Raw genomic sequence first — 27802 nt, 5'->3', positions numbered from 1 at the left:
TGCACAAAAAATTAATGCTTTACCATATATATTTTAATGAGGTCCGGTATATATATAAATAATGCAACAAACAAGATCAAAACACTTGTCCCAAAAGATATTCACATGCTAACAGCTACTTTGAATATTTACTTCTATATTGAACAAAATACAGCCAATTGTCACACATTTAATACAGATGGAGCCAATTAAGAAAATAGCATAAAATAATATTGTTTCTGGCATTTGTACTGAATTATTTGGCATCTCAAGTTTTCTTATTTCATTGAAAGACACAACTGTCAAAACATTGAGAGAATGAAAAGTTTTAGCTATTACAAATATAAATATTAATACTGTTATGTATTACAAAATGCCAGTGGCAACCCTTCTTATTGCACTGATCTTCTGCTGCTATTTGTAAAGCATATATATATAAAAAAAAAAAAAAACATCAGATTTACCTTCCAAGTGTCACATAATTACTGTATTATGCTATTTTCAAAATATTGCTTCTTCTTATCTCTACAATCCTAAAATAAACATTTGCGCCTAGTAATGGTCAATGCCTGATACTGAATTCTAGGCTGAATTCACAATATTTCTTTAAAGAGCATAAGTCAACAACACTTGATAATGAAGAGGTTTTCTTGGGATATCAATCAGGTGATTTCTGTAGGCTTCTGAGGTTTCAAGAGCTAAAATCACTCTCATCTTCAGGGATTGAAGTGAAGTCAATCCCTGAGATGAGAATGACGTTCGCCCTCGAAAGCTCAGAAGCCTATCGGGAAACGGCTTGGTTGATATCCTAAGGAAACCTCTTTATCATTCACCGCCAGGAAAGCTTCAAGAATTATTTCAATATTTGATAATGTATTGTGAATGAAATTAAATCAATCTTGAATAAAATTATGTACAAAATATTACTGATTAAAATAATGATTTCAGATTTAGCATCCACAATACTTTCCATTACACACATACTTACATGCTTCTGGCAAGTCAAATGGCTTATAGAGGGTCAGCGCACAAAGCCCTATTGCCACCATTATCTGTCTTTCTAGAATAGAGTCAGAGTAGAGTTTGTTGCTTTTTACTTTCACGTAGCTTCTCAATCATCCACAATGAAATTTATGAGCTCCCATCAGGAATGGAATCAAAGACTACTTGTACCAGAGGAGAGGGTCCTAAGTAGGTACGGACAAATCTGGATAACATTTTAAGCAGATATTGGATAATTTTTGATTCCAATATTTATATATCCAAATTACCCAGATATTTGGAGTATCCTAAATGTCCCGATATCCAATATTCAAATTATCTGAACATCCTGATATTTGAATTAACCAAAATTCCCAGATATCCAAATGTGTGTATTATCCATATAGTTTTATCGTTTATCCGTTTATGGGCTATCCTCATATTCTTTTGTCATTTTTGTATTTCAAAGTATGTATTTTCCACAAATCCTTCATCAATTTTTTTCTATCCAGATATTTTGAGTATCTGGATATCCAGATGATCCATTGCATCAGAAATTGATATCGGATAACTTGAAATCCACATATCCGTTATCCAGATTTTGTGGCCATCCCTAGTACTAAATGGTATCAAGCTATGTGGTAAACTCCATAAATATCTATGCATCTTTAAATAAAATAACAATGTTTATCCACTTCCTCTTTTCACTAAAAATGCTGAAATGTTATTTCATCAAAACAAACACCCGAAAATAATATATGAAGCACAAATTTACAGCTTACAAATAATACTTCACATATTTACGTTATAAATTAAATCTTAATTGACATCTTACACAAAATTCTTCCCACTGAAAGTTCTTAAACCCGTGGGGTGGAATGCAAGACATTAAAATGTAGTTATGATTACATTATCTCAAGACACAATTTTAAATAAAATCAAACAGCAATTATAAATGGTATCTATAATCTGTTTAGGTTCAACATTATCAGTCAGAGATTATCACTTGTATAATCAACATTACTATTCAGTTATTTTCCAAAGTTTTGGGTATCGCGAGATTCATACAAAATACAGAATTTTATTAACTTTTAATCATAATTTTGCTTTTATGATAGAAATCAAAGGAACTTATTATTAGGCCATTGAGCATTAGATTTCGTCTTTGCTATCTTGCAACAAAAAAGCTGGCAGTGATCAAGACAGCTTGCAAATTGGAACTGGCTAGCATTGTTACATATTTTCCTGAAATTTTTCTTTTGAGGATTTTAATCCCTATAGTTAGAAGCAGTGAATGAAGACAGAAATACGTAAATCTGATTGATTGATTGATTTGCTTTATTTTACTTCGCTTTTATGCCACTTTTTTGGCTAATTGCAAAGAAGGGGATGAGCGATGATATGATGAATGGACACTCACAAACATCCATGCCCAGGCCGGGATTCAAACCCGAGACCCCTGGCATCGTAGTGGAATGTATACGTAAATCTGAATTAATTACTGATTACACTGAGGGCACAGAAAGAAAAATGAACAATTTTGTATGTTAGCTTTACCTACAGATATTCTGAAAGTAATATTCATAATAAAGTGTGTAATGCCCTTTTAATGATTTTTTTTTAAATGCCTAATTTCCAGGACTTTAACGAAGTTTAATATTCTCGATCCATATTTGCAATTCATGCACGTCCCATAAACTAAGATTATTTCAATTATTCATAACTCTGTCATGTTATATTTAGGATTGTCAAATATATGTGGGTTGGAAATTTAATAGTGACAGTGGATGTCGTAGTATACCTGTAGTAGCGCTTGCTCTGTTGATGGTTTGAATGGAGCGGTCTATTTCCTGAAGAATCTCTGGATCAGTTCGGAAGCTTCATCTTTGGGATCAAATCAAAGTCGCAGGGGCTGTCAGCCCCATCGAGCTAAGAAATCAGCCACAGGATGCACTACGTGAGCCCGAGCATTGTCCTACAAAATGATGGGAGGATTCTTTCCCAATGTAGGTTGCAGGTTATTTTCGAAAAATGAACAGAAATACTGCACATTGACGGTCTGTTCTGGAGGTACGTTGAGAATCACCAGAACTTCCACATTAGTGGGGTTCTGACTACACAACTTTAGACCGCTAACTCCAACGATACTATATTAATCTCCTCGCTGCGCATGCACCTAGTGTTGGGAGGAAGATTCAATTTACTGGTGCGTAGCTTAGGTACCAAACTAACATGTGGTATAAGTAAGAAGCACTAGTTCCTTTTCATGGCGTATATACACAGCAGTGTTGTCACTATTAAACTTCCAACCCATGTATATATTAACACTCTACTTACACACTAATGAGATTGCATTTCTGTTCAACAAAATAATTATTATTATGTAAAATATATAATAGTTTTAAAACACATGACACTGGAATATTTACAGCTTAATTCCACCAATACTCTGGAATGATGTAACTGATTAGTGTCACACCTCTACTGTAACAGACACAAATGTAATAGGATAAATAACTGCTTCTTACAATTTTGCCTAATTTGAATATGATAAAACATGCAAGCCCTGTTTTGGATGACCAGTATATTAGTATCAAGATGCATTTGAGGTCATTAACAACTAAACAACACTACAGAAATTAAATGCAGAATATATTTTCTACTTTGGTGTTATCCTGAATGTTTTTTTTTATTATTATTTTTTATGATGAGCTGGATATATTTTAAAGTTCTACAACTTGGCAGTATTATTTGGCTATAACATCACAGAAAATATTTGGAAATTCTTCCAAAACAAGTGAGCAATGAGTATAAATTATTTTTTGTTTATACTCCACGCATGAAACTAAGAGAAATGAGAATCCTATCCTTATCATATCTTCAATGTAAAATTTAAAGTACTCTAAATATCATAAATAGGATCCTTGGGTCAGACATAATGAACAAGATTGAGACTTAAAGACCTAATTTTATATGTAGTAATGTTTAGGCCTGGTATCTTTTTTCAATGCATTTCTTTCACCAATTTCCATGTATTCATTCACCCCCTCTATGCATACATAGAAACATGCATATTTCTAGGGTTGAACCAATACCACTCTGGCCGGTCGATACTTCATTGACATTTTTGATCTACATGACATTCTCGCAATCAAATTATCCTGGAATTTACGCAAAATTCAATGCTACAATAATTTTGCACCAATGTTATGTGAAAAATGGTATTTTGTGATTACATAAAACACAATTTTCGGATGTAATTTTTTAACATCTTAAAGCAAAATTCTGGTAAACTGATGCTTATAATTGGAGTAGAATTTTTACACACTAATGTTGATCAATATTTTGAATAATTTTTAATTGCTATAATTTTCAAGTATCGGTATGAGTATCGGTTTAGCCCTAGTTTCTGGTATGAAGTTTACTTTATGCACAGAAAGACTAATAACGACTGGAACTACAGTTTAAAGTGGAATCCGTACCACTATGTGCCTCCACCGGGTATCAAACCTGGGACTCTTTGATTACAAGGTGACGACATCACCACTATATCATTGGGGAGGTCCACATTGGTATCAGCTCAGACTTACAAAATATCTATCTGACCACAGCATACATACATAATATTCCCCAATTTCTACAATGTACTGAACAACAAACAGTAATCAATTGTATTAAGAATGACGATGCTATTTAACAAAATCCACTTGTAAACATACCTTACCTCAAAGTATCAACTGCTTTAACAATAAGATTTCATTATACGCTAGATTAAAAAATAAATTAAAACAGACATCTGAGGATCACCATTAGCCTTCCTATTAGTTATCTCTGTCACGGCATCCCAGTGGCAGCATTTGGTGAGAGAGATCAGTGCCTCGCATAGTACATAGCAGGATTGCAATCCTGCCCCCCGTGCGCCCCCTTGTCATGACAGACTATGTGAACCATTTTGAGGTTAGTTCTGGTGAACATCAAGCTGTAGAAGTACTTCCAGTTGATATTGCGATCATCTGCGTCAGTGGCTGCTTGAACCATGGCTGGTATAATGCTGCGAGTTCTTTCAATTCTAAAAAATAAATGAACAATGTATCTAATTTGCATCAATAAAAAATGCAGTTTGAATATCTTTATATTTAACTAATGAAAACAACCGAATCCTTGATGCAACACTGCTGCATACTAACACTGTTAACTCAATAAATAAATAAATAAACTTGTATAGGAGCAATTGCATAATTATTTCCCTCATAGTTTACGGTTCTTACATGTACGTACATAAATACAATTTTCAATTTAAAGGAGAAGACACGTTCTGTTCATCAGACATTTATTCTTGTTCAATTAATGTTACAGTTGTAACAAGGGAACAGATTTATATGTAAATACATATTTATATACGAGGCTGAAATCGGTTATATTTTGTATTATCATTACACATTATCATTTCCATATTTTTCCAGATGCAAAATCTAAAAAAGTGGTTATGCAAACCTTTAAGAAGAACATATTTTTCCATATATGTATTAGGTTTTGACTCATATTTAACATATTTTAGTTATTTTCACAAATTATTTCCACACTTCAGAACATTTCTCAACATATACTCCATATTTCAAAGAGTTGAGTGAATTTCTTACGAATAACTGACAAATTTGAAATACACTTCCGATATTGAATGTAGTTTTAGTTAATGTAAATCCATTTTTAAGAGACAGCAGAAGGAAATTCACGTTCGAATACTTACAACGAAATTTTGTTATTCATTGTTTTGGAAACAGAAAATGGAAAACACATTTTGTGTTGTTTTACAATTAATGTCAATGTTGGCATACTGTAGCTTGTGTAGTCCTATATTATTAAAAAAGTCCATATTTAACTCCATATTTTGGTGAAAATAACTAAATATGTATGTACATATGTTTTAATGTTTTAGTTGTGCATAGGACTTTTAGTGTGAAGCTTTTATAGTGATAGTTTTAACAAATGATAGAGAGCATGGGGGTAACAACGGTTTTCCAAATTTTACCTTTACCAAATTTGTACCGTTTCCTTTTTCCTGACGAATGACACGATTTGACAAACTTATGGTATATTTCGGATAGCCGAGAATAGAACCTGAAGAAGGAAATTGTCTTTTCCGAAACGTTGTTGCACAAAATAGATACTCATTTCACATAAGTAACAAAGTTTTGTATTTTTAATTTATTGAAAATGTGAATTAATATATATAAAGTGAGTAAGTCGCACATATCGTGAATTTTGAACTGGTTATAACAATGTCAATTTAATAAAAGTAAAAAGAAGCACTTATACAACGAATCCTGTCAATAACATGACATTGCTACACTGTTATAACTGTAACATTAATCTAACAACAATAAATGACTGATTAAAGGAGCGTGTGTTCTCCCAAAACATTACATTGAAAATTCCGTTTATGTACACGTAAGAACTGTAAACTATAGGAAATAATTCTACAATGCAAGCAATACATACATACAAGAAAAAACAATTTTATTCACAGGGAAACGAGATACACAGTGTATGTGATTTCTACCCCTCAAGAGCTTACTCCATATTGAGTTACTTAGCATAGGACTGGATCTTGCAGATATAGCACTGTGAATGTGTATTATACAGGTTCTTTTATGCAATCAAAGATGATACAATAACGACACTAAAAACATGCACTACACAGGCTGATAAGAAAATGAGTTCTTCTCACTACTAATACGATTAAGCCTTGTTCTCATGATACAAAAGAAGCAGTAAATATGCTGACCCAAGGCAGTCTATATTTCAGTAAAAAAACACAACCTGTGGCATTTCAACCATATATCACGGTCCTCCTCAGACTCGGAATAATATTATTTTGGTTCTGAAACCCTGATATAGGGTTGAAACGTCATGTGTTAAGTGTTTTTTACTACCCTGTAGCTAGAAATTGTGAATGGAAGAACAAAAATAGTTTTGTAAACTGGAACTGAGTGGTTGTGTCAGCATTGTGAGTGAGCTGTATGTTGCATCCCTGAAAATCAATTATTACCGTAATTACTCATGTATAATGCACACTTTTTTCCAAAATTTTTGCACCCTAAAACTGTGGTCCTTATTATGCACAGAATATTTTTTTCATTTTTAAGGAACCCTATCATGTTATATATCATTGTAAAGCTTGAATTCTGTAGTTTCTGAATATGGCAACAGTATTCCATTCAAGATGGTAACACTAATGTGCAATGCAGTTGAAATAAGCTCATCACAAAATGAAGGAACGTGGTACTTTGGATGAAAAAAAAATAAGGAGAAAGAAAATAATAATTAAAATGTATTACTGGCCAAATAATATTACATATATTGAGTATGTAAATGCCTTAATGAAAGAAATCTTGTTCTGCTAACTGCTAGTTTGAGGGTCCTGAATGGGCCCCTTATAAATGTTACATCAGTCAAAGAAAAAGTATATATTATGAAGGTTTTTTTTTTTTAGAAAAAGTAAAGAGAAAATGAGCAAAACCACGTATAAAATTTTAAAGGCCATTTTCAATGATATTTCACTTTGTTATATAATGTTCTGCGACACAAGAAAAGCAGGCAGAATTCGAGCATGCACCTCCCATCACATGGGATGTGTATCAGCGGTATTTGTTGGGCAAAAAATAACAGAAAATAACTTCCTGAGTACTGCAAATCCATAATGTAATTCTCCCTTTCTACTATTACAGAATAAATAAGGTGGTTAGAGTGAAAGCTTTGGGATGCTAAACACAGTGGAGGGAGAGGGGGACGTGGCTTGGGTTGGGTTGGTGACTTACTGTTTACACAAGAGGATTTTCTCCTCTGGGTCCACATAGCAACAGGTGACTCATTGAATAGGTATGATGTCACCAGCTCTTGATTGGCATAGCAACAGCTTTACGACCTACTCTACAACTAAGAAAGCCATTTCGTGAACCTAGATTATACTGCACATTATACAAGAGAGAATTTTTTTTCACTTTTCCCCATCAAAAACCAGGGTGAGCATTATACACGTGTAAATATGGCATTTCTTGAATGACCTTGTAATTGACTCATTCCAGTTTCCCTTTAACAAGGTAACATATAAAATGTGAAGTAAATAAATTTCGTTAGTATATTCATGGGGAAAAAAAAACTACCAATCATTTTTGACTGGTTTAATTAAGTGTTCATTAGGTTAATTGTGATGAGGAGAGAGAGAGGACAATATTGAGGAAGTACTAACCTAACAGTGAGCTGTATTTTGTAATGTATTTTCATTTAGCATCACATTTATGCCACTTGTGGCTGCGGTGGCTCAGTCGGTAATGAATCTGACTACCATGCTCAAGGTCCCGGGTTTGATTCTGGCCGGTTCAAATCCGGGAACACCTCCTACACGCCTTCATGGCATGGTGCTAAGCACAGGGGAGCACTTTACCTTTTTTTTTTTTTGTTTATGCCACTTTTGGCTAATCGTGACCATGACGATGATTGATGATAAGATGAAGCTGATGAAGGGACACTCACAAGAACACCGATGCCTAAGCCAGGAACTTCTGTGGTAGGGTTGAAAGTCAACCACTTAACGTGTTCAGCCATGGAGGTGGCCAACAGTCAGATGTAAGTACACTTTGCCCTTATAAATGCAACCATGACCAGGAACACAGTTTAAAGTGGAGTCTGAACCGCATCACTGTGTCCCCACCCAGAATTGTACCCAGGTCCCCTTAATTAAAAGGCTCACCATCCCAGCATTGTTCTATGGAAAATAGTAGATGGAGATATTCATTCAGCATTACCCTCTGCGGGATTTAAACTTCTACACATTCTTTAACTTTTAGCAGACGGAGCTTCGCACATGTGTATACCCTCTCCCGGTGTATGCTTTTCAAATTTCCTGCAATGTAAAAAAAAAAAAAAAAAAAAGTGTAGCTCAACAACTGTTGTGGAGAGATGAAATCTCTTCATTTATTTTTTTGACAGGGCTTTTAGCGAAGGTGAAATTTATATATTGTACCTCCCAATAATAAAAGTTATGGGAAAAAGAACATTTCTTTTCCTTTTAAAATTGGTATTCGGGCATGCTCCTGTGACTGCAATAATAGACCAAAGTGGATGCAAAAATGTAGTATGTAGCAGTGGTACATTCCTACAACTATGCAAAGTTTTGTTGAAAATAGGCTGATTCTTCCAGGGAAAAACATATAAAAATGAATAACTGCGAGAGTTAAGACAGCTTATGGGACAAAAAATTCTGCAATTTCACTTGTAGCATCGACCCTATGGATGCTGGATGTACCAAATTTACAGGGAAGCATTAAACAAAGACCACTATTTGAGGACATGTAATGCCCGGCCCCAATTAAAAAAAACACGGAAATTACGCACCATTTTCGATAGGCATAATTTTTTTAGAATTTTCTAAATTTGGACCTTTGCTCCTTAATCCCTAATTGTCGCACATCATGAAAATGTCCTATTGTTCTCATTATGACACGCAAAAGTTAAATATGTCAGCAAAAAGTGATGGTTGAATAGTTATGGTCCATTTTATAAGATCTATCCAACATAACATAAGACATTTTGAATTTGCGCTTATAAACAAAAGTAACAATTGATATATTCATTAAATCAGGTGCACAGAGGAGATGTATACTATGTAGAATTTTCAGCAAAAAATGCAGGCTTGACCAGCACTACAACCTGGGTCTCTGGCATACCGTGCCATTCCTCTACCACTGAGCTACCGAGCCTGTCTGGCTTTGCCTGATTTTTCGCTGCAGCTGGTTTACCTGTGTGGAATTGTCGCTGCTAGTGCTACCGCAAAGGGATCTGTTGCCTTTGAAACACTGCAGATGTCGAAGTTGCCTGGTTCTTTCCAGCGTACAGATGTTAATTCATTAAGTTATAGCTCTTTCCAGTCTTACGACTGGCACCATATAAGCTGACAAGGGAAGTGGGGAGCAACCAATCCAGCGCGATAAGAAACGCAGCAGCCAGTAGAAAGAGGTTCATGTAGTACTCTTTTCCGCCATGTCATGTCTCTCTGCATCACTGCTGTTGTCTGCCAGAACTAGGATCGGCGGCCGCAAGAGTAGAAAAGACCTTTAGCAAGAGCAGCAGATTCCACACAGGTAAAAACAACGGCAGTGAAAGATAATGCGAAGCCAGGCTGGCTTGGTAGCTCAGTGGTAGAGCAATGGCACAGTAAGCCAGAGACCTGGGTTTGAGTGCTGGTCGAGCCTGCATTTTCTGCTGAAAATTCTATGTAATGGATACATTGATTTGCAATTCGAGTACGTCACACCTTCATATGTATACAAACGAACAAAAAAGACACAACTGAAATATCATGTATAGTTTTCAAGAAAAGTTAGAGAAAAGGTCTTACCTGTGGTCAAGATTCCACGTAGAGAATACCACCCTTGCCTCCTTGTTGTCATATGGGTTGATCTCATGCTTCCTGCCATTGATCTGGTAGCTGCACCTGGCATGGTCCCATCTACCCTCGCACAAAAACGTGCCCTCCTTGTTGCATATCCTGCTTCCTTCCATGGAGATGTGCCGATCAAAATAATCTCCAAAATATTTGACCTCTTTCAGCTGGGTCTGGAAACTCTCTATGACGGTTTCTAGTTTCTTCCTTGAGGAACTATTCACACTATATCGCTTCAAGTCTTCTCTGGTTTTGTTCAGATAACCTCTGATCCTATCCTGTGCTCTTCGCGATAGAAACTGTTCCTTCGTGCTTGCACTAGTGTCCAAACCTGTCAAAATTTGATACACAAGTGCATAAATAAATGTGAAATTTGAGATTGTAACACTTCAAGAAATACATTTTTCATATATTTTTTGTTTGAAAGTAATCCTTATATAAGTGTTAGTTCAGGCTTGTATAGGATCTTATATTGAGGAAAGAAAATAAGTTACCAAAATATATATGTACATACAAATAGAAGAAAACCGTAAGCATCACACAAAATGAAAATGTTTACATTTTATGGCCTGGTCGCATCATTTAATTTTTGTCATTTAGAGTGGCTTTCCTGCCACTTTTAGCTAATCGTGAAGATGAGTGACGATATGATGAAAGTGATGAAGGAATGTTCACAAAGAACACCCATACCCAGGCTGGGATTCGAACCCAAGAACCCTGGCATCATAGAATGGGGTGCTAACCACTCTGCCACAGAGGTCAGCACCTATGTTCACTAGAGGAAATATGATGTTGTACTGCAGTATAACCAGACAGTAGTTGACTTTTACCTGGGCAAAACCTCAACCCTGCCCCCCCACCCCTCAGAATCAACAATCAACACTCATCCACCCCAAAACTCAGATTTCACCATTACCACCCACACCAAACACCACAATGCTAACTTTAATGACAGTTTCCAAGTGGTCAGCATCCACCAACCACCCCTCAACCAACACATCATTTCAGAAAAGCAGGGAAAGATCCTACATATCAGTTATGTTCACTGCCATAATCCCTAGACTCAACCTACTTGCTTCTACACCTCCTATCCCAGCCACATATTTTCAAACTTTTCCATTTCAACCATCGTATATCAGAAGTCAAACCCTTTTGGAAATGTCTTTTTGTATAATGCCTTCTCCCACCACTAGCTACACTGCAGTGAACACGTGGCCAGGTCATGAAATACAGTCCTTTTTATTTTGCATATTAAGGGTCTACTTCAATCTTTATACAAAGGCTGTCACAGAGAAGCTGAGACAGATTTTTCCTGGCTTGGCAACACTGCCTATGGTTTTGGCGTTAGTCGCGTCGTGTAGGATGACTCATTCTGTTTCCGTAGCAAGTTGTCACATGTTGCGAAACCACGTTAGTGAGTAGCTGTGTTGATTTACGTGGAACGTGTTTTGTTTACCTCTCCAGATTTTTGTGTATAACATTGCTTTTCGCGATGAGTATTCTAGATGAACAGCGACATGCAATACAATTTTGTTGGCGTTTAGGGAAAAGTGCTGCAGAAACATATGCAATGTTTCAACAGGCATATGCCGATCAAGACAGACTGAGTAGAGCCACAGTGTACCGATGGCACAAGTTGTTTGAAGATGCGCGAAATAGGTGCTTTGATTCCGCATCCTGGACAAAGACCCTCCGTGATTAACGAGACGCTAGCGAATACTGTTGCAGCAATTATTCGTGATGATAGGCATATGTCTGTGCGAGCGCTAAGTGCACATTTGGGCATATCGAAGGACATCGTCCACCGAATTTTGCATGATCATTTAAAAATGAAGAAGGTTTGCTCCACATGACGAACAAAGGAGTGATCACCGCAGCACAAGTTTTCTTCAGTTCGCTACCTGACGACGAATTTTCAAAGACATTCACAAAGTGGCAGGAGCGTATGGATGCTTGCTTAGCTGTCAATGGTGCCTATTTTGAAAAAGATGTATGACTACTCGATATGGCTGATTCTGAATAAAAATTTTGTGGTTTGTAATTTTTTGTTTCATTTTAATGATTCTTGGAGGGGTCCATTTACAAGCTTGTCTTTTAACTGCTACGCAGTCACAATTTTTTGACCTATTGCGCTCATTCTGGTCTCAATCGGCAGCTAATGAACCAAATTCTCACCCTAGTACATTTGCTAGCCAATGGAGGTCGCAGTTTTCCTATACAGGAATTAGTCTCACCTTCTCTGCGACAGCCTTTGTATATCTACTTTTCTCGCTGCTTCTCCTTTCCTTTCTTCTTAATGTGTACACAAACACATATGTTCCATAGCTGTTTTTCACCCATGGTCACTTGCTGCAAGAGCTGGACCCTCCAACGTGCTATGTCTGTAATGTTACTTAAAGAGTGTTTGGCATATTCTTATTGCCGATTTTACTTTCCTCAGGCAAACGTTTAATCTTCTAATTGGGAGATGATGAAAGTGTTTTAACAAATGTTTTTAGCTTTCTCTTGATCTCTTACACTGTCTCTGAGAAAGTTTTTAGTCTCTTCCTTACCTCTTTCATGTGTTGTGCATGTCCTGTCCAGGTCACATTACAATCTTTCACTTTCAGCCTCTGTCAAGGAGTTTTTTTACACCCCTTTTTTAACTTTTAGGTAAGAGTTTTAGATAAGAGGAGTTCTCCTCGTATACTCTGAAGGATGCAAAATGGCCATACTTGCCAACATAACCAAAAATACTTTAACTCATTCATCCATTCATTCAATGTGGTTTCCAGCAGCACTGAAACATTTCTCACCTTGATGCACTGGTTTGGGAAAAGCCACTTGCATAAATTCCATGCCCTGCTTTCAAAGAATGATACTAACTGTACGATCTGCATCATGGTGATTTCCTTCGCAAAACTGCTGACTCCCTAGCCCACGCTCTGTCTCTCTTACTAAACAGTTGTACTGATCTATAAATCTGGAGACAAACATTCGGTAAAATCTTATCGATCTATCTCTCTTTTGTCACCACTCTCCATCGTCTTTGAGAAAATAATCAAAGACAGGTTGCTAAAGTTCACATCCCCTCTTATAAATACTGCTCAGCATGTTTTTTCTTCCAGACAGCTCTTGCTTGACCAATCTATCGGTATTATTTTCTCATGCTACTCAGTTTATCTCAAATTATTCCCAGCTTGAAGTTATATATTTGAACATTTCAAAAGCCTTCGATAAAATTAACCATAATGTCCTTCTTCATAAATTAAAATCCACATTTAACATCCATGGTAAACTTCTACCTTTGCTAAAAGACTATCTCCATGCAAAAGAACAGTGCATTATCCTCCTCATCCAGCTTTCTACCTGTCCTGTCTGGTGTCCCTCAGGGGTGTCTCTTAGGCACACTTTTGTTCCTTCCTTACATGGATGATATGCCTGACAGACTTGTCTTATCTTCCCATAAATGTACCTCTCTTTGCCGATGACTGTAAACTCTTAAAAGAAATTTCATCTGAACGCGATTCACTAATCCTACAACAAGCTCTTACAGAACTACTTGTGTAGTGTCGCCAATGGAAACTTGAATTGAATCCTCAGAAATGCTCTGCATCACAATTTCCTTAAAAAGGAACAAAGTACTTTCTCTTTATACTCTCGAAAACAGTCCCATCAAAAAGGTTTCATCTCAAAAAGATCTTGGTGTTATCATCGACGAAAAACTAAACTTCAATGAGCACATTACACATACTACTAAAAGAGCTATGCATCTCCTTGGTCTTCTGTACAGGTTCACTGAAATTCAAAACCAATCATACATTAGCATATTTTTCATATCCTTTATTTTCCTCATTCTTGAATACGGCTCCCCCATCTGGACTATGGCTTCTAAAAACTAATCTATCCAGGATTGATTCTCTAATTAGCTTTTTCCATGCCATAGAATACCTTCTCTCAGACACTTCCATAAAACAGATATTATGTCAATTTTGAATATCCAGTCAGCACATACTTGTCACGAACAAGCAGACATGAAATTTTTGCATAAAATCGTCAATATATATAATAATATATAATTTTCGTGATCCAATATTTCGATAAATTAAGAATCGACAGATATATTTTTTCCAGATACCAATAAAGTACTGGCATAATGTTTAACTATACCAAATGTATACTTGTGATATAAATTGAAAAAAAAAAAACAAATGGTACATTAACTTCTTTGATTCATGTATATAAATAGTTAACTGGAGTAGGTTTTGCGTTGAAAAAGAAAATTTACATTTAGCATTTACTTTTCAAAACTATGTTTAGTAAATTACACCTTTACATCCATTACAATAGTAACAAAATAGCAAAATTGTATACTAAATTACCATACTACTATACTAATGGATTGGTAAAATTATCACCATTTTTTCTCAGACCTAAAAGTCTACAATATCCAATAAAGTTAAGTGTTAGAATTCAAAATTGTTTAGTGTCGGGAAGCATCTAATATTTCCCATCCTGAAAATTTTCCAAAATTAGCAAGGAATAAATTAATTTCTCCCATCCAAAATTGTTGAGATTTAAAAAAAATTCCATGCTGATAAAAAAAATTTCCATACCCCTAGAGGTCAGTGAAGAGTCTGCAACAATGGGACATGATGCACTCATCATCCAACGAAAAGCTGCTTGCCAGGCCTTTGGCCCTCAATGGGTTTTTACTTTTTAAATAGTGAAATAATGCTTATGAATAGAGAAATAACAGGAAAATATAGCACGATAAAGCTCTACCAGTTTCACCATCTCTTCTCACCTTCAAACCATTCTGGATCCTCTGCTCTGGAGCTCATTAATCTTTTCCTTCTAGCAGGATCCATTTGCATTAGAATTTCTTGCATTTTCGCAATAACTTTTTCGTCGTCCATGAAACTTCTTGCATCTCTTCCACAGTTTAAATAATCCGAATTCACCTTCTTTAGCATATCCAGCAGCAATTCATGGCCTGATAAATAAATAAAGAATCCACAAATGTTAAAATGAATATGACTATGGCATCTCATAACTTAGTAGTATGCTATATTAATCTTCAATACCATGAAACAACTAGGGAAGGTAATTAAGGTACTCATGTTTTCCGCGAAGCAGTTTTACATTATTTTGTATTAAGTATGAATGGGGAAGGTATATGAACTAAAAAAATCTCCAAAATATGCACTGATAATGGAAAATTTCCATAAATACAGTATACCCTAACTTGAATATTTTGTTGCCTTTAGGGGGTATAAAATCTGTGCAAGATATAAAAATAAAAGTGAAAAATGGAACGAAACAAGTAAAAAGCATGAAATTTGTAATTACGCATGACATTTTATTTTTCCCAAATATCAATCTATATGATCGGCTTACAATGCACAAGGAGTGGGAATAAAGCCAAGGGAGGAAGACCAGGATGTCGGTGGAAAGAGCAGATAGTGGAGAGTGTTAGGAGAAGAGGACAAAATTGGAACACCATGGAAAGAGAGGAGTGGTGGAAGAACAGGAAAAAATGGAGAGGCTTCACTTCTATGCCGACCCAGCCAGAGGCAGGAAACGGCAAAGGAGGATGATGATGATGATGGGCTATTTTCACTCCTTTTGAGCCATAACTTACAATGAACAATAACAATTTTATGCAAACTATAAAATGTAAATGACAGTCTACAGTGAGAGCCACAAATGTATGGTGAATAAAAGACCAAGATATTGGTACAAAAACTGGACACATTTCGGGATCAAAAGCAGTGTATAATGTGGCATTTTGGTGTTAAAATGGTGAATTTAATTCTAAAATTTAATTTTAAAACTGTACTTCTTTCACAATATAAACATTTCCTTTCTAAGAACACATTTATGTATTTATCGCAGTATCAAGCTTATTCTTGTGTAATGGAGTCCACTGTTGCTTCTTAAATTTTTATAACACAATTAATCAGTTTTCCATAATGTTTTGCCTAACTTGCAGGATAATTGAGATTTCTGGAAATGTTGTATTGCTAAATGAACGGTGTATTTCACATTTTGTAGTCCATTTTGTGACAAACCATGAAAATGAATATTATGTCTTATTTCACATTTTGTGCTTCCTTCAAAAATGAAATATGCATGTTTCCTACAGTTTGTAACATTGTTATTCGTACACATAGAATTTTCGAGGAAAAAATGGCATATCTACTAGTAAATATAATCATTTTCATATGTACCTGGAAATTAATGTTAATGAAGGTTTCACCACCAAATGTCAATAAAAATGTATGTTCAAAGTGTATAAACAGAGCATATAATTTGTGTGAAAAGAGAAAAACAAGTGGTTTCATGCAACATTGTTATTCGTACAGGCAAGAGTTTCAATCTTCCTCGCATACAGCACCACCGATATTTGGGCGATTTCATGCAGTTTGCAACTTCATAACAAGTTTGAACATACAGGTGCGCTCCCCGTCTAGTGGAATGCTGGCGTAGGTATTGTTGTAGGCCTATCGTCTATCTATCAGCATGTTCGAAATGGGCAAGGTGAAGGAACTTAGTTCCGATCTGAAGGATGTTATTATAAATTTGGCCCTTAAGAGGTTATTCGTTAAGAAAAATTGGACAAACAGTCAATAAATCACACTCCACAGTTCAATACATAGTAAACAAATTTAGAGAGGAAGGTTCAACACACAATGTGTCGACAAAACCAAAAGAGAGATGGTTGCATAAACGTGATGAACGCTTTATTTTAAAAAGAGTGCGACTAAGTGTTCCTCAGTTACGACCGTTAGTAGAAAATGTTGCTGGCAAGATGATCTCCAATCAAACTGTCCGACTTGCCTTGTGAAAGTATGGATATCATGGCAGAATATCACGAAAGAGGCCGTATCTAAATAAGGTGAATCGCAGGAATAGACTTTCATTCGCGAAAGAGCACATCCACAAGGACCAGGAATTTTGGGATAGTGTCATATGGCCAGATGAGTCCAAGATTAATATATACGGGTCAGATGGGATAAATAGGGTCTGGAGAAAATCAAATAAAGACAATGATCACATTAACACAGTTCCAACAGTTAAACACATTGGTGGGTGATTAATGATTTGGGGCTGTATGGCATCCAAAGTGTTGGTACCATCCAGTTTATTGATGGTATCATGGATGCATATGTCTATTTGGACATATTCAAGAACAATGTAAAGCAGAGTGCCCAAAATATGGACATACCACCTATCTAGAGATTCCAACATGACAATGACAGTAAGCATAAGGCATGAGTTAACATGAATTCGCTAATATGGAATGTGCCCAAACTACTACAAACACCAGCTCAAAGTCCAGACTTAAATCCCATTGAGCATTTATGGGCAATTTTGAAGAGGCGAGTCCATAAAGTTGAAACAAGAGTTGAAAACTGTTGTGCAAGCCGAGTGGAATAAAATAAGCTCTGAAACATGTCGGAAACTGGTTAATTGTATGAAGAACAGGTGTCAAGCAGTATTTAAAGCCAAAGGATACGCATCAAAGTATTAGAACTGTCAGTCAATTTGCTCTGAACATACTTTTTTCTTTTATATTATTAAGTGTACGAATAGAAAAGTTGTAAAAAAAATGGCATGTTTCTCTTTCAGTTTCATTTAATTTATTATTGGCATTGGTTATACAGAATTTGGGTAAGATTTTATGTTCCTAATGATATTAGTTATTGAATTGTAAAGAAACAATTTCAAGAGAGTGTATTTCCTTTCAGATATTAAAGCATTTTCTTTGAAAATCAATGTGTACGAATAAGAATGTTACATACTGTATCTAATGTCAACCAACAAAGCTTTCTTGTACTTCAAGAGACCCAGGAGGGGTAAACTGAATCGATGCTGGAAATAGCTAAATGCAGAAAGTTCTTTGTACTTTGAAAAAGCAATCATAATATGAATTTCTTTAGTTCCTTCAATGTATACTGTACTAAATTATATTTGTATGGCAAATTGCAACTTGAGGTTGCTTAACAACAATAAAGCATTCTCTTCTATTCTAATATGAATTTCTATACATTAAAAAATGAAGATACTCTTCCTAGTAATAACCTGCAGCAAATTTCACAAAACAAGATAAATAAAATGTAAAGAGTATCACAGCTGACACCATCTTATAGACTTTTCTTTGGATAGATAATAATTTGTCCTTTTGATGCTGCTGTAACTTATCAAACTAAGTGAACACACTGGCAAGAAGTTCAACAAACACTGAACATTGTTTAAAATCAGAAATGGTTTCATACCTGTTACTGCAACTTCACCTGGTCTCTGCAGAATAAATAATGTTTGTTGAGGTATGGTTTGGAAATAATCCTCATCATCAATTTCAGTGCCATCTTGAAGCAAAACTACTGCACGGCTTGCCATTCTTGGAGGAATCTTTCGAAATTTAGGAAGAAAAATGCATTAGCCAGCACAAACACATACATAGGCATTTTGAAACTCACTCTATTTTAAGACCCAAAATCAAAGAAAGAAATTTTAAAATCAATATAATAATTTCTTTTCCAATTGAACTGTTTAAAAACTTGCATACATATGCAATACATGAAACAGGAAACCAATCACGTTTAACTTCTACTAACAGCACATATGCACACTAGTTTTATGTACAGTTTACATTGGTTTTGCTTGCATTACAGAGTTCTTGTTTTAATTGACAATTGTTACAGGTAAGTACATATGTTTTGAACATTACATTTTGGGGGAAAAAATTCTCCCTTCATCAACTTTTCTCGTAATTTGATCAAGGATGCAGTTATAACAATAAGAGAAATTTAACAAGAAACAATTTTACAATGAATCTTGTCAATAACATTTTAACATATAATAAACATTGTTGAAGCATTACAATTGCATTCATTAACAGTGAAATAAGGAACAATTAAAATTCTTACAAAACTCTACAGCTATCATTTCAGAATTTTGCCAAACTTTAATAATAAATTCTAAATATCATCAGACAATTAAAAATATATTTCTTCTTTACAAAGTTTCTTGACCTTTTTCATTGGAGTAGTTCGAGAAATGTCTGGAAAATGCAAGAAATAAATGGGCAACAGGGACATTTTCTAATACATTCTAATCTTGAACAATGTATAAGAAGATCAATATATTGGTTGGTGAACATTTCTTTTTCATTCTAACATGATGGAAAATTTGTATGATTAACCGATGATCTGAAAAATAGCATGCTTTGGCATATCAGTATCAGCGACTCTGGGTTTGAAGACCTTCATCTCCCTTATCCCAGCACAAAACACAGTCATAATTATTTATTTAACAAAAGTTTCAGATACAGTACAGAATGACCATTTTATAAAAAAAAAAATTAAAAAAATCGGTGCAAGATGGTGCAAAAAAGAAATAAGATTGCACATTCATTAAAAAAATTATTCCAGTCTGGGAAAAAATGACTAACATGGCTGCTTCTGAGTTTCCAAGCATCTTTCACTTCAACACAAACACTTACACACACATATTCTTCAGAGGTGCTAGTTCAAGTTTCTTACTTACACTTAATTTGATGCATCCTTTATCCTTTAATTCTGGAAGAGAAGAGCAAGCAACTCCACAAATGCGACTCCTGCTGACGTCAGTTACTTTGTATCCCTTCTGAAAAGGTTAGAAATTTGTCAATTTGTGTATATCACAAAATAAAAGTTTTTATTGTATATACTTAAAAAGAAAAAGGTACAATTTATTACATTAAATGAATTGTATTAAATTAAAATATAATTAGAAACATTTATATGAAAATTTCACCCTCCAATAAATTTCACATACTCCTACTATTATAGGCAACACAATACTTGCATTGTGGACTACTACTTTCAGTTTTAACTAACAATGTATATTGATGTAATGTTTCAGGAGAATGCATGCTCCCTTCATCAGACATTTATTTGTAGTTTGTTCTAATTGAGGGAGTGAATGTGTGTTTGTATTTGTAACAACTGTATACTAGAAGCACAAAAAAATTACATATTGTAATATTTTTTTCTGGTTCAATTAACAATACTGTATAAACTTTTGCGGTAACAATTGCATCTCCGAAAAATGGATTTCTTCATTTTTACACAAGAAAGTACTTACTGAAATGAGTTATTCTAGCATTTAGATAGTTCCTGGAGGTATTTCCTTTCATCGTTGAATGTGCTTGAGCGGGAATTCATGTGTTTTTCATGAAAAATCTCTCTCAGACGCACAATTGTCGTAGCTGTTCTTTCCTTCCTCTACGAGAGCTGGATGTTGCGCACGTTTGATGACGTAACCTCCTGTCAGTGTTTCCAAGCATGCCGTTGTTTTGCAAGAAGATGAAAAAATGAAATATACATTCCTGATATTACTATGACCCAAAATTTTAACTATGTTTGCCAAACCGAACCGAACCTTGCCGGAAATGGTTCATGGGGCTATCTGTGAATGGTTTTTGGGGCTATGCATGAATCGTATTTGGGGCTATCTGTCAATGGTGTGTGAGGCATTTTTCGGTTAAGAAGGTTGGAAACACTGTACACCCACTGATCCACGATGCTGTGCCCGCCATATTGTGTGTTAGAGAAGCGAAAAAAGGACGAACAATAATTACTGTTATGGACATTATTTTCGTGAGAAAAGCAAAATGACACACTACACGATATTCCGCAATGCACAATCGGTAAGTACGAAAGCAAAAAATGACGAAAGAAACGAGTGAGAGGTGTTGGCCATTTCACCAAATCTGGTATTTATACCTTCTAACAGTAATTTTAAACTATGTTTTACCTTTCTTTCACATCTTGTCTCCGAAAATTAGGATGACAAAACAAAGGCTAATGATGCAATTTTATCTTTACAGAAAATGAAGAGAAGTTCACAAAGATCAATTGAAACTCAAGTCTACATGGCACACTTAGCAAACCGAATTTGTTATGCAAAAACCTAATAGAGTCAATGAATAGCCACATTCACTGTATAATACTGATATATAAGGACAGAAAAAAAATCTGCGAGAGATACAGAATTCACTATGCCTCTTTAAGATATGCATAGAGTCGGTGTATGTGACTTATGTTCAGCGGCGTTATGTTCAGATCTGCATTTCTTCAATATTCTTCCAAACCAATTTCGATGCATACATTTCTTTGCTTCCAGCGCGTGAATACGTTCAACAGTTCTGAGCTGAATGTCCGGGAACCTTTCTCCAGCCGGTGGAATGACGTCAGGAAATCTCACCCTGATGTCATTCCACCCGCTTCCCTTACAACCCTTGGCGAGGAGGGAGGAAAGAGGGGGAGGAAACACTGCTTCTCAGGCACGGTGATTCTGTGGCCAGGTTAACCTCCTTCTTGTGAGAGTCCACCGGTCACACACTCCACCTCTAGAGTCTTTTCCATTCCCTCCACTGGCGACCATTGACCTCCTACAACCCTCCACAGAAATTCTCTCCCGAAGGCTTTTGTGTCGTCGCTCAACATAGAAGCTGTGTTTTTTATGGCAGGGAAATTTCTCAGGAATGGGAATTTTGGGTTCACAAATTGCCTTCTGTAAGGAAAATAGGGAAAACATACCCAGTAGAGTACGAAGAACAGGAATATATGATTAACATGGGCAAACCAATTCTACGCTAATTTGCAATTTACATTTGCTTTTGTCTTGCTGATTTCTGTTACTTGAACATAAATTTATCAAAAGGAAAAAGCTTAAATATTGAAGATGAACCAAACTAAATTAAAATTCAAAGCTTAACCAATTAAAGCACCTATATGCTGACTCCCCCCATCCTTGTATTTACAAAAATAGTGATTGTTTCTTCTCTCTAATCTTCAAAAGCAGCAAGAATACTTCTTTCATGGAACTGAATATTTTTTAAAGGGAAAGATATCGGTAATAAATTATATATATATATATATATTAGTTAATTTTAGTTGCAGTATTCAGACTCTTTAAATTAATAATGATGAAGATGAATGAATTACACATAAAAGGAACAAACACATCAGGCACATAGCCAGGTGGAGGACTCGAGGGGCTGAAACCCCCTCCCCAAAATCCTACAAATATCTAATTTAAAAAGTGTATAGTGGTAATTAATTTTACTTCATTAGCAGGATTAAACACCTTACATAATATGTTGTAATAATCTGAGATTCATCTTCAGGACTTCTAACCCCACTGTTTCAACTTTATGTGGCGGCTGCTAATAAGGGATGATCCCCACCCCCACCCCGAAAAAAATTCTGGCTCTGGCATGCAATGATTCGAACTTTTAAAACCTGTCATTGCAGGTAATTTCGAGCTCAAAAAGAGATTTTTTTTTTATCATTCATAGGGAATTTCATTCTGAGCCAGGAACACAACAACAGGAGTTTGGCACGTGAAACTGAATGTGGGTAGTCGTTGTTTTTTTTGCTGTGCTTCGTGTTTATTATTTATTTAGGTGTTAGTGTTTGTCGTGATAGTGCTGTGTTAAAGGATAATGGATGTGATACAAGATTTGCTGGTGAAACCTTTTCGAACAAGATCTTTTCAGGGGAAGTTGTAAATTGTTAATACAGGTAGGCCAGTGCCATCGCTTGAACTTATTTCTACACACAAAGACAAAAATCAGGAATATGCGAGGCATTTTCGCAAGCAAATTATGACAAAACACCATGGTTGACAGGAAGTATAAGTGTTAATAAGCTTATTTGTTGGCCGTGCTTACTTTTCGGGGCTGAAAAGAATGTATGTGGACGCATGGTGGATACTATAATCTAAACAATCTTTGCAACGCTTGTGCCAAACATGAAAAATCAAAAAGTCACATAACTTCCTTTGTTAAGCTGCAATCTTTCGCACAGACACGTATTGACGTGCAACTGGACAAACAGCGTGCTTTGGATGTGGTACGGCACAAGTAATCGGGTCCTGGAGTAAGTTGAATTTTGCACAAATTAATATTGAAGACTTTTATTTCACTAGTGCACGTCTTTCATTTTATATTTCACAGGTTTTTTTTTATAGCTTTATAACACTGTCTTGTTTTATTATTTGAAATTCTACACGTATATTAAACTGCAATAACGAGAATTAATTGATTGCGGTCGTAGCAATAAGACAAACATTTCCACACAATATTCCTAAATCCAAGGGTCGGGAGATTACCCACTCGTTAGAACCAGCATACACCACTGCTCATGTTATATAATGTATAGATTAACATATAGAGTGCTGGTAAACTTCTGTACACCCGCGAGAAATCTTAAAAACCTTGATTCGCTCAAGAATATTGTAACATATGAAGTGAAAATTGCACGGTCCTTACATTAATTGATAGAGGGAAAAAACTTATGGTTAGTAGCTACAGGGAAGGCACGATGGGTGGGCAAGAACCCATCCAGAAATTCATCTGCCTACCTAAACAGATTCAAGTAGTATTAACAAGTATGTTTTTGGGAAAATTCGAATGCTTCAATAAAAATATATTTTTGTCTTGACTCCATGCATACTTTTCTTTGAATATTGTTGATACTGGAAAGGCTCACAAATTATCATTCTATAAGAAGTTTTGTTGTCTTTGAATTTACATTAGTTTACCAATTAACATTGCAAAAATATCGTAACAAAATACGGTGACAGATAATAACTATTATGTAATAATTTTATTCCTTACTTAAAACTTGAAACATAAGACTTGTGATCGAGTTATTACTTATGTGGCTAGAAGTATTGCAATATCTACAACCAAAGTGCATTATTTCTGAGGTGGGAGTACAAAATCATGATATGATATGATTAAAAAATATCTAAAAAAAACAAAAACAAACACATAAATAAAAAACAACAACATATTTACGTTACTTTCATATAGCATGCAAACTAACTTAAATTCATGACTAGGCTTCTATAACCTAACATTTTGGGGTAAAACTTCGATAGCATCCCAATGGATTTCTTCATTTTTACACACGAAACTACTGAAATGAGTTTCTGTAGCATTTAGTAGTTCTTGTTGGTAATTTCTTTCATCGAAAAAAACCGATGTTGTCCGTATATACTAAATTGAACGAAATGAGTGCTAAAGGAACCTAACCTCATCCCTGTGATGGTTCGTGGGGTTATTGTGACTTTTGGGGGCTAATGTCAATGGTGTTTGGGGCTACCTATGGATGGGTTTTGGGGCTAACATCAATGGTTTGTGGGGCTATCCGTGGATGGTTTTTCTAGCTAACATCAATGGTTTAATAATTACTCTTTATGTCAAAAATTGAACTTTGTTTCATGAAGAAAGCAAAATAGCACCTTGAAGAATCTTTCGCAATGTAGAATAGGTAAGTACGAATGTTAAAAATGACGAAATAAACTAGTGAGAGGTGTTGGGACGCTATCAAAGTTTTACCCATTTTGGGTAATAAACGATTAATTTCGCTCGTGTGATAATTGTTTCTAACAGTTTCAAAGTGCAATGAACAAGAGAAACCCCATTTGTATGAAGGTAAGATGCAAACAAGAGAGAAATTGCCCCATGGCAACCATGATCAAATTTCATGTATTTTTGCATAAATTACTTCCTACAATATATTTAAAGGTATTATTTGTTTTCTCAATCTCTACGCACATTTCTATTGAAACATATCTAGCATCTCAATATTCATTGCAACAAATTCCTTTATTTTTACTGTTTTTGAGTTTTATTTTGTGTGAAAATTACATTATTATGCCAGGAAATTTTGATGCAGAATGAACAAAGGTGCTTTAAAACTTTCCTAATCAGACATTAATTACATACAAAGCCTATGTAATTTAGAACATCCCTCAGAGCCAAGTAAAAGTATTATTCATTAACCTTCAAAGAAGAAATTAGAAACTCATAATATTGTTAAAACTACACATTCAAGAACATTTGTTTGAATTATGGAGAAAACAAAAATATTCATTATTGTCCGGGTTTATCATACTTTCTGTCATTATCCTTGAACATATGATGTAAGGAACATACACTATTGTATCACAAGAAAAAACAAGTTATTTCGTTTTGAAAAGTAAGTCAATAGTAGCAAATAAAGTTGAAACTTGCACAACTGTAAATATCGAATTTTGGCATAACTTGCTTTCCGAATCTAAAATGATAGAATTACATTTCACATAGTTTTGCTCCGAAGTTGCCTCCCTCCATGAAGTGCGAGGTCTTACCTCTCTCTTAGGGTTGGAGCTAGTTTCACAGATAGAAATATTTCCTGTAATCTTCAGTGTTTCTTGCATTTGTAAAGAAATGTGGTCCATATTATTCATAATTGCAGCATGAATTAAACAATATACTCTAATCTGTCAACTAATTTCAGCCTTCCTTCCACGTAGTATGCCCTGGACCACATTTAACATGTTAACGAGGCTTTAGCATCTGGATTCGCAACCAGTACAAACTGTGGAGCTTGTTTTGTGATCTGCACATGTGTGCCTGTGAGAAGCCCAGTCTAGTTGGTTACACGGTGCAACACCGAGCCGTCTAGTTCGTTCATTTGTAGTCAAGTAGTGTATTTGGTGTCTGTATCGTATGCACTACGTTCTGGGTTGGTGTATGTGTGGTGAGTGCTAACTAATCAAATGAATGTTTAAAGCAGCAGACAGGCATTTGTTGAATCTTCTGAACTTGAACACCTCTACTTGGTTGAACGTCATTTCCTTGCACCACCCTGACACTGGAATACACCTGCACTACACAGTGTGTCAAAAAGTGCAGCAAACTTGACGGGGTGAGGCTATTGTCTCATTTCATCCTCATCTTCTTGATTAGCCAAAAATGGAAGAAAGGGAAGTTAAATAAATCAAAACAATTAATTGATCTGGTTCGTTCACCTAATAAAGTATGGACTATGTTAAATTCTTCTTAATTTAAAGGGATAAGATAAAATATCCCCTGCCAAACCGAAATAGGCGGTGAGCAATTGAAGGTCTTCAGCGAAGGAACACTTAAATGAGAGAAATAGGGAGGTTATATCAAGACTGACATAGGAAAAAGTGACGACATCAAATCCTTTTGCTACTTTTTTCTACATTGGAGTGGATCGAGAAAAATCTAATCAAGATTTGGGCAAACGGTTTATCCGTGTGTGTGAAGGCGAGAGAGGGGAGAGTGTAGTACATCAGAGGAAATTGGTGGAAAAAGATAAATATGACGTATAACAGCAAAGAGAAGAGGCGAAAGAAATACAAAGGAATTCGGGAGAGGGTCAGAGAATACGTGTTTGTGGAATTCAAACTTTATATATGCCCACCCTAATAATCAGTATTTGGCTCCTGCCCACCCGGTCAAAATTTTCTGGCACCACCCCTGGGTTAGTATATTATTGCTCAGAAACCTTAAGCCTGTACTGATGATGGAACTTAAATTATTACTACTTCGATGTGGTCCCAACACCTCTCACTCGCTTATTTCGTCATTTTGAACATTCGTACTTAGGCTACTTATTATGCACTGCGAAAGATTCTTCAAGGTGTTATTTGGCTTTTTTCACGAAAATAAGTTCAATTTTTCACATTACGAGTAACCATTGTTCTTCCTTTTTTCGCTTGCGAAAAACACAATATGGCGAGACAGCTTGACTAGCGTGGTAGATCATCAGTGGGTATGCAGTGTTTTCAACCTTCTCAACCGAAAAATTCCTTGCGTAGCCCCAACTCATGAATAGCCCCACCAACCATGCACGGATAGCCGCACAAACCATGCATGGCAAGGTTAGGTTAGGCAAACATAGCTAAAATTGTCATCACGCGTAGCCCCACAAACCATGCAGGGCAAGGTTAGGGTAGGTAAACATAGTTAAAATTGTCATCTTCTTACAAAACAACGGCGTGGTTGGAAACACTGACAGGGGGTTAAGTCATCAAACGTACGCAACATCTGGTTCACGTAGTGGAAGGAAATGAAAGCAACGGCAATTGTGCGTCGGAAACATATTTCTGATGAAAAATACATGAATTCCCGGTGAAATAGATTCCACGATGAAAGAAAATAACACCACGAAATTGTAAATGCTACAGAAACTCATTTCCGCAAGTAGTTTCTTGTGTAAAAATGAAGAAATCTGTTGGTACCGTATCGAAGTGTTACCCTTAAATTATGTCATCAACAGAAACATGTACTGCTACAACCCCTTGGGACAAATTACTGCATTAAGGGGCGGGGTTTATTGATGCTAGCTACATAATTTTGTATTACTATAACTATACCATACGTACTTACCTTGGAATTCATGTGTGATTATTACGATGTTATTTAAGCCTCAAAATATATATGACATCTGTTCCTTGTATCTTGTCAAAAAGCAGAGTTCTTGCTAAAAATGCAGCAGCCGAGATGTGGTTGTTTTGTACAAAAAGAATTTCGCACGAAGCTTGTCAATTGTTAAAATTTACCCC

At 35.6% G+C, this 27802-nt stretch overlaps 1 protein-coding gene across 1 annotated transcript; it reads right to left on the bottom strand.

The window, feature by feature from the left end:
* On the bottom strand, window positions 1–27802 carry Drep4 (DNA fragmentation factor-related protein 4). Its single transcript, XM_083133275.1, has 6 exons — window positions 27627–27802; window positions 19937–20035; window positions 18664–18799; window positions 15189–15377; window positions 10358–10733; window positions 1–5029 (listed from the first exon to the last, which is right to left on the bottom strand). Exons 1-6 carry the CDS (start codon window positions 27636–27638, stop codon window positions 4831–4833), a joined length of 1011 nt encoding a protein of 336 aa, XP_082989401.1. The 5' UTR covers window positions 27639–27802; the 3' UTR covers window positions 1–4830.

This window comes from Lepisma saccharinum, chromosome 1 (assembly GCF_977018435.1).
Source record: "Lepisma saccharinum chromosome 1, izLepSacc3.1, whole genome shotgun sequence".
In the NCBI taxonomy this organism is placed as follows: Eukaryota; Metazoa; Arthropoda; class Insecta; order Zygentoma; family Lepismatidae; genus Lepisma; species Lepisma saccharinum.
This window is presented reverse-complemented; position numbering and strand designations above follow the sequence as displayed.